This window comes from Colius striatus, chromosome 1, assembly GCF_028858725.1.
Source record: "Colius striatus isolate bColStr4 chromosome 1, bColStr4.1.hap1, whole genome shotgun sequence".
Lineage (NCBI taxonomy): Eukaryota > Metazoa > Chordata > Aves > Coliiformes > Coliidae > Colius > Colius striatus.
In genome coordinates, this window is record NC_084759.1 from 1,288,721 (window position 1) to 1,303,897 (window position 15,177).

The following is a 15,177-nucleotide window of genomic DNA, read 5'->3' on the forward strand; positions in this document are numbered from 1 at the left end:
TGGGATGAGCTGGGGCTGCAGGGACCCTGCCCTGGCACTGGGGTGAGCTGGGGGATGCAGGGACCCTGCCCTGGCACTGGGGTGAGCTGGGGGCTGCAGGGACCCTGCCCTGGCACTGGGGTGAGCTGGGGCTGCAGAGACCCTGCCCTGGCACTGGGGTGTGCTGGGGGCTGCAGGGACCCTGCCCTGGCACTGGGGTGTGCTGGGGGCTGCAGAGACCCTGCCCTGGCACTGGGGTGTGCTGGGGGCTGCAGGGACCCTGCCCTGGCACTGGGGTGAGCTGGGGCTGCAGGGACCCTGTCCTGGCACTGGTGTGTGCTGGGGGCTGCAGGGACCCTGTCCTGGCACTGATGTGTGCTGGGGGCTGCAGGGACCCTGCCCTGGCACTGGTGTGTGCTGGGGGCTGCAGGGACCCTGTCCTGGCACTGGGGTGTGCTGGGGGCTGCAGGGACCCTGTCCTGGCACTGGTGTGTGCTGGGGGCTGCAGGGACCCTGCCCTGGCACTGGGGTGTGCTGGGGGCTGCAGAGACCCTGCCCTGGCACTGGGGTGTGCTGGGGGCTGCAGAGACCCTGCCCTGGCACTGGGGTGAGCTGGGGGCTGCAGAGACCCTGCCCTGGCACTGGGGTGAGCTGGGGCTGCAGGGACCCTGCCCTGGCACTGGGGTGTGCTGGGGGCTGCAGGGACCCTGTCCTGGCACTGGGGTGTGCTGGGGGCTGCAGGGACCCTGTCCTGGCACTGGGGTGTGCTGGGGGCTGCAGGGACCCTGCCCTGGCACTGGGGTGTGCTGGGGGCTGCAGGGACCCTGCCCTGGCACAGGGGTGAGCTGGGGGCTGCAGGGACCCTGCCCTGGCACTGGGGTGAGCTGGGGGCTGCAGGGACCATGCCCTGGCACTGGGGTGAGCTGGGGGCTGCAGAGACCCTGCCCTGGCACTGGGGTGAGCTGGGGCTGCAGGGACCCTGCCCTGGCACTGGGGTGTGCTGGGGGCTGCAGGGACCCTGTCCTGGCACTGGTGTGTGCTGGGGGCTGCAGGGACCCTGCCCCGGCACTGGGGTGTACTGGGGGCTGCAGGGACCCTGCCCCGGCACTGGGGATGTCCTGGGGGCTGCAGGGACCCTGCCCTGGCACTGGAGTGTGCTGGGGGCTGCAGGGACCCTGCCCTGGCACTGGGGTGTGCTGGGGGCTGCAGGGACCCTGCCCTGGCACTGGAGATGGACTGGGGGCTGCAGGGACCCTGCCCTGGCACTGGGGTGTGCTGGCGGCTGCAGGGACCCTGCCCTGGCACTGGAGTGTGCTGGGGGCTGCAGGGACCCTGCCCTGGCACTGGCGTGTGCTGGGGTCTGCAGGGACCCTGCCCTGGCACTGGGGTGTGCTGGCGGCTGCAGGGACCCTGCCCTGGCACTGGAGTGTGCTGGGGGCTGCAGGGACCCTGCCCTGGCACTGGCGTGTGCTGGGGGCTGCAGGGACCCTGCCCTGGCACTGGGGTGAGCTGGGGGCTGCAGGGACCCTGTCCTGGCACTGGGGTGAGCTGGGGACTGTAGGGACCCTGCCCTGGCACTGGGGTGTGCTGGGGATGCAGGGACCCTGCCCTGGCACTGGGGTGAGCTGGGGACTGTAGGGACCCTGCCCTGGCACTGGAGATGGACTGGGGGCTGCAGGGACCCTGCCCTGGCACTGAGCATGTGCTGGGGGCTGCAGGTACCCTGCTCTGGCACTGGGGTGTGCTGGGGGCTTCAGGGATCCTGCCCTGGCACTGGGGTGAGCTGGGGGCTGCAGGGACCCTGCCCTGGCACTGGGGTGTGCTGGGGGCTTCAGGGATCCTGCCCTGGCACAGGGAGTGAGCTGGGGGCTGCAGGGACCCTGCCCTGGCACTGGAGATGGACTGGGGGCTGCAGGGACCCTGCCCTGGCACTGGGGTGTGCTGGGGGCTTCAGGGATTCTGCCCTGGCACAGGGAGTGAGCTGGGGGCTGCAGGGACCCTGTCCTGGCACTGGTGTGTGCTGGGGGCTGCAGAGACCCTGTCCTGGCACTGGGGTGTGCTGGGGCTGCACGGACCCTGCCCTGGCACTGGGGTGAGCTGGGGGCTGCAGAGACCCTGTCCTGGCACTGGTGTGTGCTGGGGGCTGCAGGGACCCTGCCCTGGCACTGAGCATGTGCTGGGGGCTGCAGGGACCCTGCCCTGGCACAGGGAGTGAGCTGGGGGCTGCAGGGAGGGGAGGGGGCTGCAGGGAGAGCCTGTGCCAGGGGGGCTGCAGGGACCCTGCCCTGGCACCGGGTCATGTGTTGGGGTGCTGTGGGGAGGGGATGTGCCAGGCGGGGTACAGGGAGGGTCTGCGCCAGGGGGGCTGCAGGGAGAGGTGGGGGCTGCAGGGAGGGGAGGGGGCTGCTCTGACCCCCACCCCTCGCGTTGCTCCCCTCCCAGGCAAGTACTACATCGCCACCATGACCATGATCACGGCCTCCACGTCTCTCACCATCTTCATCATGAACATCCACCACTGCGGGGCGGGGGCGCGGCCGGTGCCCCCCTGGGCCAGGCGCCTGATCCTGCAGCACATGGCGCGGCTCTGCCGTGTCCAGGACGTGGGCGACAGCTGCCGCGGCCCCCGGCGTGGGGCGGGCAGGGGGGACCCCGGCGGGACCCCCGCGGACGGGGAGGCTGAGGGGGACGGAGGGGGCTGCCCCCGGCAGCGCTGCCTGTGCCACCACCGCGGGCTGCTCAGGAACGTCGCCTACATCAGCAGCTCCCTCCGGCGCCGCCGCATCGCCCAGCGCCGCGCCGGAGACTGGAAGAAGGTGGCCAAGGTGATGGATCGCTTCTTCATGTGGGTCTTCTTCCTCATGGTCTTCCTCATGAGCGTGCTGGTGCTGGGAAAAGCAGCCTGAGGGGCTCCCCTGCATCCCCCCCCCGACCGATGCAGCCCCTGCCCGGAGCATCCTCACTCGGGAGGGGAGTCCCCAGCCCCACACAGAGCTGCAGGGGCCAGCAATGCAGAAGAGGACCCCAAAGCAGGATCCCAAAAGCAGCACCCCAAAGCAGGGCACCAAAAGCAAGGACCCCAAAAGCAGGACCCTGCAGAACCCCAAAAGCAAGACCCCAAAGCAGGACCCCCAAAGCAGCATCCCAAAGCAGGACCCCAAAATCAGGACTTCAAAAGCAAGACCCCAAAGTAGGATTCCATAAGCAGGACACCAAAAGCAAAGGCCCCAAAAGTAGGACCCCAAAAGCAGGACCCTGCAGGACCCCAAAAGCAGCATCCCAAAGCAGGACCCCAAAAGTAAGACCCCAAAAGCAGGACCCTGCAGGACCCCAAAAGCAAGACCCCAAAGTAAGACCTCATAAGCAGGGCACTAAAGCAGGACCCCAAAAGTAGCATCCCAAAGCAGGACACCAAAAGCAGGGCTCTAAAAGAAGGATCCCCAAAGTAGGACCCCAAAAGCAGGATCCCAAAAGCAAGACTCCAAAGTAGGACCCCATAAGCAGGACACCAAACCAGGATCCCAAAAGTAGGGCTCAAAAAGCAAGACCCCAAAAGCTGTACCCCAAACCAAGACCCCAAAAGCAGGACACCAAAGTATGACCCCAAAAGCAGCACCTCAAAAGCAGCACCCCAAAGTAGGACACCAAAAGGAGGACCATAAAAGCAGGATCCCAAGAGTAGCACCCCAAAAGCAAAACCCCAAAAGTAAGGACCCCAAAGCAAGACCCCACCAGCTGAGGATGTCCTGTCTGCAGGGCTGAGGGCTCTGAGCCCCCCACACAGACACCCTCCCATCACACCCCACAAATAAACCCTGGACAGCGTGTCCTCCCTGTCCTGCCTGGGGGCTGCGGGTGGTCCTGGGGTCTCACTGCCCCTGGGAGGGCTGCCCCTGGTGTGGGATGGGGGGTGTGGGCAGCAGAGAGGGGTGAGACCCCCAGGGACCCTCCTCCAGGCTATGGGGCCGTGCCCAGTCCTCACAGCCCCATCCAGAGCTGCACGGTGCAGGGAGGGCGGGCAGAGCCTTTCCCTGGGGGGCAGCGGGGGTTGTGTGGGAGCCCCTGGCCCTGGCTGGGGTGAGGATGGTGCCAGGGAGGGGAGGGGAGGGGAGATCTGCCTCCCCGTGCCTTTGGGGAGAAGCTCACGGGGCTGCAGGAACCCAGCAGGAGCTCAGGAGCTGCTGCCCACCCTGGCAGGGCAGGTTGTGGCAGCCCCTGTCCCGTGGGAGCCAGACCCCCAGGGACCCCTGCCGAGCCCTCTGGCTAAAGCAGAGCCCGCTCTGTCCTGGGGCTGTGGTGGGACAGCAGCGCTGGGAGCAAGAGCAGCTCTGCAGCATCACACAGCCCAGCCCCACAGGCAGACCCCCCCTGCACTGCACTTCCCTCCCTGACGCTGCCAGAGCCCCCTGCCCCCGTCCCTCAGGACCCCCCAGCCGCCCTCCCACAGCTGAGACAGCCTGGCTCTGTCCTCTGGGCACCCTCCTGCAGCTCCCAGTGGCCAAGGCTGAGGTCCCCCCAGCCATCTCCTCTCTGGGCTGAGCAGCCCCAGCCCTCGCAGCTGAGGATCCCTCCCTGGGCCTGAAGCAGCTCAGGGTGCCCTTGGCCACCTCTGCTCGTGGGCAGTTGGTGCCCAGCAGCACCTTCCAGCTTGTTCCTCCCCAGGGGCAGCACTCTGCATGTGTTCAGCTTCACAAGGTCCTGGCTGGCCTCAGACACCAGCACAGCCCCTGGGGACCAGCCACCCCCTCCCTCGGTCCTGGGGGTGCCTGGTGGGACAGGAGCACTGAGGGAGGCACAGCCCTGGCCATGGGATGGATGGAGGGAGGGAGGGAGGCATGGAGGGAGAGAGAGATGGATGGGTGGACAGGTGGATGGATGGATGGGTGGAGGGATGGAGGGAGGGAGACATGGATGGATAGATGTATGGATGGAGAGATGAATGGATGGATGGAGGGAGGGATGGAGGGAGGAAGACATGGATGGATAGATGTATGGATGGAGAGATGAATGGATGGATGGAGGGAGGGATGGATGGATGGATGGAGGGAGGGAGACATGGATGGATAGATGGATGGATGGAGAGATGGATGGATGGAGGGAGGGATGGATGGATGGATGGAGGGAGGGAGACATGGATGGATAGATGTATGGATGGAGAGATGAATGGATGGATGGAGGGAGGGATGGATGGATGGATGGAGGGAGGGAGACATGGATGGATAGATGGATGGATGGAGAGATGGATGGATGGAGGGAGGGATGGATGGATGGATGGATGGAGGGATGGAGGGAGGGATGGAGACATGGATGGATAGAGGGAGGGAGGGATGGATGGATGGAGGAGTGGATGGAGGGATGGATGGATGGATGGAGAGATGTATGGAGGAGTGGAGGGATGGATGGATGGATGGAGGGATGAATGGATGGAGACATGGATGGAGGGATGGAGAGATGGATGGATGGAGGGATGGATGGAGGGATGGAGGGATGGATGGAGGGATGGATGGAGGGATGGATGGAGGGATGAACCACAGCATCATGAACAGAGAATATAGTTAAGTTTTCAACATTTTAGAATGAAAGTGCCCCAGGGGGATAATCAAGAACCAGACCCTGTCCCAGCACAGGCTGGGGGTGAGCTGCTGGAGAGCAGCTCTGGGACAGGGACCTGGCACTGCTGGGGGGCAGCAACTGCCCATGAGCAGCAGCGTGGGCTGGTGGGCAAGAAGCCAATGGCAGCCTGGGGGCATGAAGAGAGTGTGGGCAGCAGGTTGAGGGAGGTTGTGCTGCCCCTGTGCTCTGCCCCAGCTGCAGTGGGGAGGCCACATCTGCAGTGCTGTGGCCAGGGCTGGGCTGCCCAGCTGCAGAGAGACAGGGAAGTGCTGCAGAGAGGCCAGTGCAGGGCTGCCAAGGTGCTGAGGGGCTGCAACATGTGTGTGAGGAGGAAAGGCTGCAGCCCTGGGGCTGCTCAGCCTGGGGAACAGAAGCCTGAGCTCAGGGGCACCTCAGCAGCACTCACAAGGATTCACAAGGTGTTTGTGAAGAGCATGAGGTGACCTTTCTTCTCTTGTCTTGTTACAGAAGGGATAACAATTCAGGTGATTTATCAAATCGTGATGTTTAAGCAGCAGAACTGAGCACAACTCGGCCTCCTGGCTGGAGCTGCACCCAAAGAGGAGAACATGCATGAGGGAGGTATCAGGCACAAGGGGATTAAGAGTGATAAGGAGGGGGATTGCTTAGATCCACACACCTGCAAGCCATAAAGCACCTGAGAGCAGTGCTGGGAGCAATTGCTTCAGGGGAAGAAAGGAGTTTGTCATATTAACCACTGTCCTGAACCCCTGTAACTCTCTGGTCCAGAGCAGCAGATAATCAGCACCATTCTGGGTCAGAGCAGCAGATAATCAACAGCTCAACCAGCCAGTGGCCAAGGGGATTGGAAACAGATGTGGATGTGTGTGAGTGGTGTGATAAGGGAGCAATGGGTGAGTGATGTGATGTGTGACAGTAACAACCAACCACCCAAGGGACGGGGCACATGTAGTGAACAGTTCTAAGGGGGCTTTTGTGCAGAGGGAAAAAGAACAAGAGCACGTTGGGCATCAATATCAGTTCATTGTGATGCTTGGCTGGACAGTGCTTGGGACGTGTCTGTGCCTGGCTGCTGCTGCCACACACTGACTGCAAAAGGAGGGGCAGAAGCTCAGGACACGGAGAACAGGGCTGGAGAAACACAGGTGAAAGCACAGAATGAGTGTGCAGAGGTTGCTAAGAGCCCTGGGAAGGCTCAGCCCAGGGTTCACATTGCAGCCCACATGCACCAGGCAGAGGGGAGAGGTTCAGCCTGGGGCTTTCAGTGCTTTCAGGAGGTGCTGGAGAGGGAAGAGCCCACCAGGAGAGGCAAAAGTGGCAGCAGGAAAACCCCTTGTGAAGCCCTTGAACAAACCTGGAGAGTGGCTGAGCAGAAGAACGCCCAGAGCAGCCACTCAGCCAACTCTCAGGGTTTCTTGGGGTTTGAGTGGTTTTGTTTTGCAGTCACTCAGCTCAGTCAGTGAAGCAAATGAATTTACCCCAGGCATGGAGGATGCTCATTTACTTGTGGGGCTCATGGCACTGAATGTCTGAACTGTGCTGAGATTTCATCCACTGTGAGCTGACTTTATCTGGCAGGAATCAAAGGGGGTTTGCTGCTCCATGGGGGGTTTTGTCCTGTAGTGAAATGTCTGAAGGCAAACTGTCAGCCAGCAAAGCTCTGCCTCCTGAGCCCAAGAAAAGCCCCAGAGCTGCTGTGTGAAGGGAAAGGCAGTTCCAGCAGAGGTTGGCTGTAAGAACAAGGCAAAACAAAGCCCTTTATTTCCTATCTACAAGGGTCTATCAGCTATTTCCTATCCACAAGGAAGGTCTGTCTGCTCCCTGGCTGCTCTGTGTGACCATGGAGGGGTGTCCAGGTGCAGGCAGAGGCTGCTGCTGTGGGCTCCATCTCTCAGGGGTGCTGAGCCGTGCAGGATCTCACCCTGGGCACCAGCTGAAGCTGCCAGCAGGGCTACGGCAAAGGGAGGAAGTAGCGTCTGTGGAGAGAGGAGGAGGCTGAGCCTGCTCTTGCCATGGAGCTACAGACTCAGAGTTAGAGAGGCCAAGGGTTCTGGAGCCCTAGAGTCACAGAGCCAGTGAGCCATGGAGTTACAGAGCCATGGAGCCAGAGCCACAGAGTTCTAGAGCCAGGGAGTGCTGGAGTCAGAGTGACAGAGCTCGAGAGTCACCGAGTCACTGAGGCAGAGTGTTATAGAATCAAAGAGTGATGGGATCACACAAGCACAGTCATGGAGCCATGGAGGGATGGAGTTCTGCAGTCACAGGGCCCCAGGAGCAGCGTGTCAGGGAGTGGTTTTGGTTGGAAAGACAAGAATGGCAAAGGGAGAGTTGCACTTGAAGCAGCTGAGAGCAGACCCATGGCTGGGTGACGGGGTGACTGAGCTCTGTACCCCCCACAACACCCCTCCTCTGAAACGCTTGGTGGCCACCAGCTGCCACCTCCCAGCCTGGCCAAGCAAAGCCCCAGCTGAAATGCTCCCAGGGACTCACATGGCAGCTTGCTTGAACATGGAGATCATGCAGCACCAGAGGATGATGATGACCACGATGCCCAGGATGATCAGGCTTATCCCTATGGCATAGATCCTGATGGTCCTGGCACTGGCGACGATGGCAGGAGTCTTGTCACCTGCAGCTGGAGGGACAATTGCTCAGGCCCAGGGTGCCCTGGGCACTGCTGGCAGTCTCCCAGGAGCTCTGCCTGAGCAAAAGCCCTCTCTGCACACCCACTTTCTCCTCTCAGCTTTGCTGATGCTTTGGTTTGCAGCCCTGGGCTGCCTTTGCTCTCCCTCCCCAGCTCATCAGCCACAGCCCGAGGCCACAGAGTCATCCCAGCAGGGAATCATCTCCCTTGGAAGAGACCTTTCAGGTCATGGAGTCCCAGCTCTGCCCTCACCCAGCTCCAGCCCCTTTCCTCTCCTCCTGGCATTCCTGACTGGACACAAGAGGCAGCAATTACCTGGCACAGCATGTTTGAACCACCCTGATGTTTCTTGGGTGTCTGCCATCCCCTGACTGTGTGTTGCTACAACTGCAGGCTTCTCCAAAGTCAAGTCACCCATCCCTGCAGAGAGAAGAAAGGGTCACTGTGAGTCCAAGGACAGTTCCTCATGAGCAGCAGCAGATGCTCAGGACACAGGGGGTTGTCAGCCCCTGTGTGTGGGCCCCGAGAGCCCAAAGCAAGAGGAGAACCACAGCCAAGTTCTCTGACCCACAACCAGAAAGAGGGAGACACAAACCAGGCAATGCTGAGCTCACAGCCCTTGAACTGACAGTATCAGAGAATCTGCTCCAGCCCCAGCCCCTGCTCCAGCAGCTTCCCCTGGCTCAGGGGCACAGGAACTTTTCCAGGGGGGGTTGGAAACCTCCCGAGAAGGAGCCTCCACACCCTCCCTGGGCAGCCTGGGTCAAGGCTCCCTCCCCTCAGCACCAAAGGACTTGCTCCTCATGTTCTAGAGCAATTCTTTGGGTACTCACCAGCTGCTGCTTTTTCCAGTTCCTCCATAAACTTCTTGATGTCATCCTTGGACAACCCAGAAGATTTTCCCACTTTAGATTTGTCCTCAGCTGTTGCAGGAGCTGAAGGGAGAGAACAGAGTTACATTGGTCAGCAACAGCTCTGGAAATGGAGTGTTCAGTGTGTGAAGAGAGTCAGGAGGAACTACTCACTGCTGAGATCTGGGCTGGCTTCCTGAGGACGTTCCATCTCAGGAGCTGGGGCCACATCTGCAAGGAAACCCACATGAGATGATTCCCTCAAGCTCTGGGACAGTCAGCAACAGCAGCATCCCCCACACTCTGGCACCATCACAAGTGGCACTGAAGAGCCCACACACCCCAAAGCAACGGGAAACCCTCAGCCAACTGCTCTGAACTACATGCAGCAATATAGACAGAAACCACCGAATGCTGAGCTCCGTGCATCTGATTTCACTAAGTCCCAGGATGGCCGGGGCTGGCAGGGCCCTGCAGAGCTGCTGCAGCCCCAGCCCCTGCTTCAGCAGCTTCCCCTGGCTCAGGGGGCACAGGAACGTGTCCAGCTGCGGTTGGAAACCTCCTGAGCAGGAGCCTCCACACCCTCCCTGGGCAGCCTGGGCCAGGGCTCCCTCACGCCAACACTAAAGGACTTGCTCCTCATGTTCTAGTACAAGTTTTTGGGTGCTCACCAGCTGCTGTATCGTCCACGTCCTCTGTCAACTTCTTTATGTCACCTTTGGATGACTCAGAGGCTGCCCCAGCTTCAGATTTCTGCTCATGTGTTGCAGGAGCTGAAGGTAGAGAACAGAGATACATTTGTCAGCAACAGCTCTGGAAATGGAGTGTTCAGTGTGTGAAGAGAGTCAGGAGGAACTACTCACTGCTGAGATCTGGGCTGGCTTCCTGAGGACGTTCCACCTCAGGAGCTGGGGCCACATCTGCAAGGAAACCCACATGAGATGTTTCCCTCAAGCACTGGGAGAGTCACCAACAGCAGCATCCCCCTCACTCTGACACCATCACAAGGGGCACTGAAGAGCCCACAGACCCCAAACCTAGAGGAGAATCCTTCATCCATCTTCTCTAAACCACAACCAGATACAGAGACACCAACCATCCAAGGCTGAGCCCTGAGTGTTGGTTTTCGCTCCTTCATGGTGCCTGGCCTCGAGCTGTAGGGACTCTTCCACCTCTCCCTGACCCTGACACCACCAAATGTCCTCAGGCATCCAAGGGAGCAACAGGGCTGGACCAAGCTGTGGAGATGTTTCTGCTCCCATCCTGACCAGGGCAAAGTGTTGTCCCTCTCATGGCTCAGCCACAGCCTTATGGTTCCATGGGGCATCTACTCACCAGCTTCTGCTTCAGTGGGCTCCTCCTGAGCTTCCTCTGGCACTCTGGACGATTCCACTTCTTCAGTTTCATTCCTTGCAGCATCTTAATGGAAAGTATAAAGTGAAGCCCTCAGAAGGAAAGGACTGGAAGGGGATGCTCAGGCTGGGAAGTCAGACCCGGGTGAGGACCCACCCCCAGGATCCAGCGCAGGACCCCACAGAGACTCTGATGCTGGGACCATCTCTACAACCAACCCCCCATCAGATGTTTCCCTCAAGCACTGGGAGAGTCACCAACAGCAGCATCCCCCACACTCTGGCACCAGCACAAGGGGCACTGAAGAGCCCACACACCCCAAAGCAAGGGGAAACCCTCAGCCAACTCCTGTAACATACATGCAGCAACACAGAGACACAAACCACCCAATGCTGAGCTCAGTGCATCTGATTTCACTAAGTCCCAGGATGGCCGGGGCTGGCAGGGCCCTGCAGAGCTGCTGCAGCTCCAGTCCCTGCTCCAGCAGCTTCCCCTGGCTCAGGGGGCACAGGAACGTGTCCAAGTGGGGTTGGAAACCTCCTGAGCAGGACCCTCCACACCCTCCCTGGGCAGCCTGGGCCAGGGCTCCCTCACGCCAACACTAAAGGACTTGCTCCTCATGTTCTAGTACAAGTTTTTGGGTGCTTACCAGCTGCTGAATAGTCCAAAACCTCTGTCAACTTCTTTATGTCATTTCTGGACAACTCAGAGGCTTCTCGAGGTTCAGATTTGTCCTGAGCTCCTACAGTGCCTGAAGGGAGAGAACAGAGTTACATTTGTCAGCAACAGCTCTGGAAATGGAGTGTTCAGTGTGTGAAGAGAGTCAGGAGGAACTGACATTGAGCTGGGGGGAGACTTCCACCTCTCCCTGACCCCAAACCGCCACCAAAACTCTCCTTGTAATGAACAGAACCCTACTGATATTAATTATTAATGATTTGCTAATTATTAAGCAACAGTTCCTCACGAGGAAGATCCTCAGCAGACATGGGCTCATCAGCCCCTCTGAGTGGGACCTGATGTATTTCCCCACCAGCTTCTACTGTCTCCACAGCCTCCATCAATCTCCTTGTGACGTCTGTGGCCACTTGGGAGGATTTTGCCTTTTCAGTTTCAACCAACAGCAGCATCCCCCACACTCTGGCACCAGCACAAGGGGCACTGAAGATCCCACAGACCTAAAACCCAGAGGGAAGCCTCATCCATCTTATCTAAACCACAACCAGAAGCAGTTGAACCACTCACAGCTGTGTCACAGCCCTTCATTTTTGCTCCATCAGCTGCTGCAGCACCAGCCCCTGCTCCAGCAGTTTCCCCTGGCTCAGGGCAACAGCAACATCTCCAGGTGGGATTGGAAACCTTTTGCAAAGGAGCCTCCACACCCTCCCTGGGCATCCTGGGCCAGGGTTCCCACACCCCACTACCAAAGGACTTTCTCCTCATATTCGAGTGCAAATTTTTCGGTGCTCACCAGCTGCTGAGTCATCCAAGTCCTCTGTCACCTTCTTTATGTCACCTTTCCATGACTCAGAGGCTTCTCCCACTTCAGGTTTGTCCTCAGCTGTTGCAGGAGCTGAAGGAAGAGAACAGAGTTACATTTGTCAGCATCAGCTCTGGAAATGGAGTGTTCAGTGTGTGAAGAGAGTCAGGAGGAACTACTCACTGCTGAGATCTGGGCTGGCTTCCTGAGGACGTTCCACCTCAGGAGCTGGGGCCACATCTGCAAGGAAACCCACATGAGATGTTTCCCTCAAGCACTGGGAGAGTCACCAACAGCAGCATCCCCCACACTCTGACACCATCACAAGGGGCACTGAAGAGCCCACAGACCTCAAACCTAGAGGAGAATCCTTCATCCATCTTCTCTAAACCTCAACCAGATACAGAGACACCAACCATCCAAGGCTGAGCCCTGAGTGTTGGTTTTCGCTCCGTCATGGTGCCTGGCCTTGAGTTGAGGGGAACCTTCCACCTCTCCCTAACCCTGACACCACCAAATATCAGCAGGCATCCAAGGGAGCAACAGGGCTGGACCAAGCTGTGGAGATGTTTCTGCTCCCATCCTGACCAGGGCAAAGTGTTGTCCCTCTCATGGCTCAGACACAGTCTTCTGGTTCCATGGGGCATCTACTCACCAGCTTCTGCTTCAGTGGGCTTCTCCTGAGCTTCCTCTGGCACTCTGGACGATTCCACTTGTTGACTTTCATTCCTTGCAGCATCTTCATGGAAAGTATAAAGTGAATCCCTCAAAAGGAAAGGACTGGAAGGGGATGCTCAGGCTGGGCAGTCAGTCCCGGGTGAGGACCCACCCCCAGGATCCAGCGCAGGACCCCACTGAGACTTTGATGTTGGGACCATCTCTACAACCAACCCCCCATCAGATGTTTCCCTCAAGCACTGGGAGAGTCACCAACAGCAGCATCCCCCACACTCTGGCACCATCACAAGGGGCACTGAACAGCCCAGAAACCCCAAACCTAGAGGGAAACCTCATCCATCTTCTCTAAATCACAACCAGAAATCACAGATACCAAAATAGGTTCCTCTAGGGTTGATCCTCCACACCCTCCCTGGGCAGCCTGGGCCAGGGCACCCTCCCCTCAGCAACAAAGGGATGATCAAGTGCAAGATTTTCCGTGCTCACCAGCTACTGAGTCGTCCAAGTCCTCTTTCAACTTCTTTATCTCAACTTTTGCTGCCTCAGAGGCTTCTCCAGCTTCAGGTTTGCTCTCAGCTGTTGCAGGAGCTGAAGGGAGAGAACAGAGTTACATTTGTAGGCAACAGCTCTGGAAATGGAGTGTTCAGTGTGTGAAGAGAGTCAGAGGAACTGACACTGAGCTGGGGGGAGACTTCCACCTCTCCCTGACCCCAAACTGCCACCAAAACTCTCCTTGTAATGAACAGAACTCTACTGATATTAATTATTAATGATTTACTAATTATTAAGCAACAGTTCCTCACAAGATTATCCTCAAGAGACATGGGCTCATCAGCCCCTCTGAGTGGGGCCTGATGTATTTCCCCACCAACATCTACTGTCTCCACACAGAAACCCCCACACTCTGGCACCATCACAAGGGGCACTGAAGAGCCCACAGAGCCCAAACCTAGAGGAGAATCCTTCATCCATCTCCTCTAAACCACAACCAGAAACAGAGACACCAGCCATCCGAGGCTGAGCCCTGACTCGTTGGTTTCAGCTCCTTCAAGGCGTCTGACACTGAGCTGGGGGGAAAGCTCCACTTGTCCCTGAGCAGCTGAAGCACCCCCAGCTGTGTCCCAGCCCTGCAAGTCCCTGCTGGTGTCAGGCCCAAAGCAGAGGAGCAAGTGTCAGCTCTCCCTGAGCCCCAAGGGCATCTCCCAAGGCAGCTGCGGCTTCCTCCCGGGGACAGACCTGTGGGCCGCTGCTGAGGCTCCTGGGTCGCATCCAGCCGAGGCGGCGGGTGCCCAGCGCCCACGGGCAGAGCTGCAAAGAAGCACATTGCCATTGGAGGTTGCCATCTGGCCCTTGCTCAGGGAGCTGCAGGAGGGGGCTGAGGGGATGAGCCGGGCCCGGGCTGCGGGGGCCGCGGGCGCAGAGGGGCCCGAGGGAGCCGTTCAATGGCGGCCGGGAGCCGCCAAAGGCCCATCCGCGGCCCCCGGGCAAACCCCCCTCAGGGAGCAGAGGGGCCGAGGCGCCGCCCCGTGCCCCAGGGACGCCGCCAGGGCCGGCCCCGAGGCTGGAAGCCGGCGGGCGGCGCGGAGCCGCGGCCCCAGCCACGGCCGTGCCCAGGCTGGGGGCACGAGCGGCCCCGGCCCTGCCCCGCCACGGCCGCCACCCCGCTGACGCCCTCACGGCTGCCACACCTGATGGCCGCGCTCGGCACGGAGCCGCCCGGGCGGCCGGGGCTGCCAGCGCTGCCAGGGCGAGGAGCAGAAGGAGCTGCCTGGGAGACACGGCCCCCCGTGCCAGAGCCATAGTGCCGCTGCCGCTGCCGCTGCCGCAATGGCGGGGTGAGGCCTGTGCCCGGCTCGGCACACGGGGCACGGCGCCGGGGCTCTGTGACATCACGCCTCATGTTCCTCCCGCTGTGTCAGGGCCGCTCTGTGTGTCCCAGCTTCAGCCCATCAGCCCTTGGCCCGTTGCTCAATACAACAGAGCCAAGCGCCGCCCCGACCTCCTGACACCCACCGGCCTCACGTGTCCCCCAAAGCCCCACTTGTCCCCTGACAAGCCCTCGCAAACCCCCTTCTCCCCTCAGAACGCCCCGGGAACAGCAGCTTGAGCTTTGCTTGCTGGGAGCACCATGGGGCTGAGGGAGGAAGCAGCAGCTGGCTTGGAAGCTGCAGTTCAGCTGCCATTGCCACTTCTTCCTCTCTCTCTGCCCTGCTGAGGCCTCACCTGGAGTCCTGTGTGGTCCTGAATGGTGGGGGCTGGAAGGGACCTGCAGAGCTCATCCAGCCCAACCCCCTGCAGAAGCAGGGTCACCTCGATCAGGTCACACAGGAACGTGTCCAGGGGGTTCTCCAAGAGCTCCATGGAAGGAGCCTCCACACCCTCCCTGGGCAGCCTGGGCCAGGGCTCCCTCACTGCAACACTGAAAGTGCTTTTTCTTACATTTCAGTGGAACTATTTGTGTTCCAGCCTCATCCCATCACTCCTTGTCCTGTTGCTGCCTAGTATAGAAAAGAGGGATGTCCCAAGCTCCTGACACCCACCAGTGAGATGTTTGTCACTGTTAATGAGCTGCCCCTGAGCTCAGGCTCCTCTTCTCC

The 15,177-nt window shown here is 59.9% G+C and overlaps 1 protein-coding gene across 1 annotated transcript; it reads left to right on the forward strand.

The window, feature by feature from the left end:
* Positions 1-1,679: 1,679 nt before the first annotated feature.
* On the forward strand, positions 1,680-2,885 carry CHRNA10 (cholinergic receptor nicotinic alpha 10 subunit). Its single transcript, XM_062020321.1, has 2 exons — positions 1,680-1,697; positions 2,370-2,885. Exons 1-2 carry the CDS (start codon positions 1,680-1,682, stop codon positions 2,883-2,885), a joined length of 534 nt encoding a protein of 177 aa, XP_061876305.1.
* Positions 2,886-15,177: the final 12,292 nt, after the last annotated feature.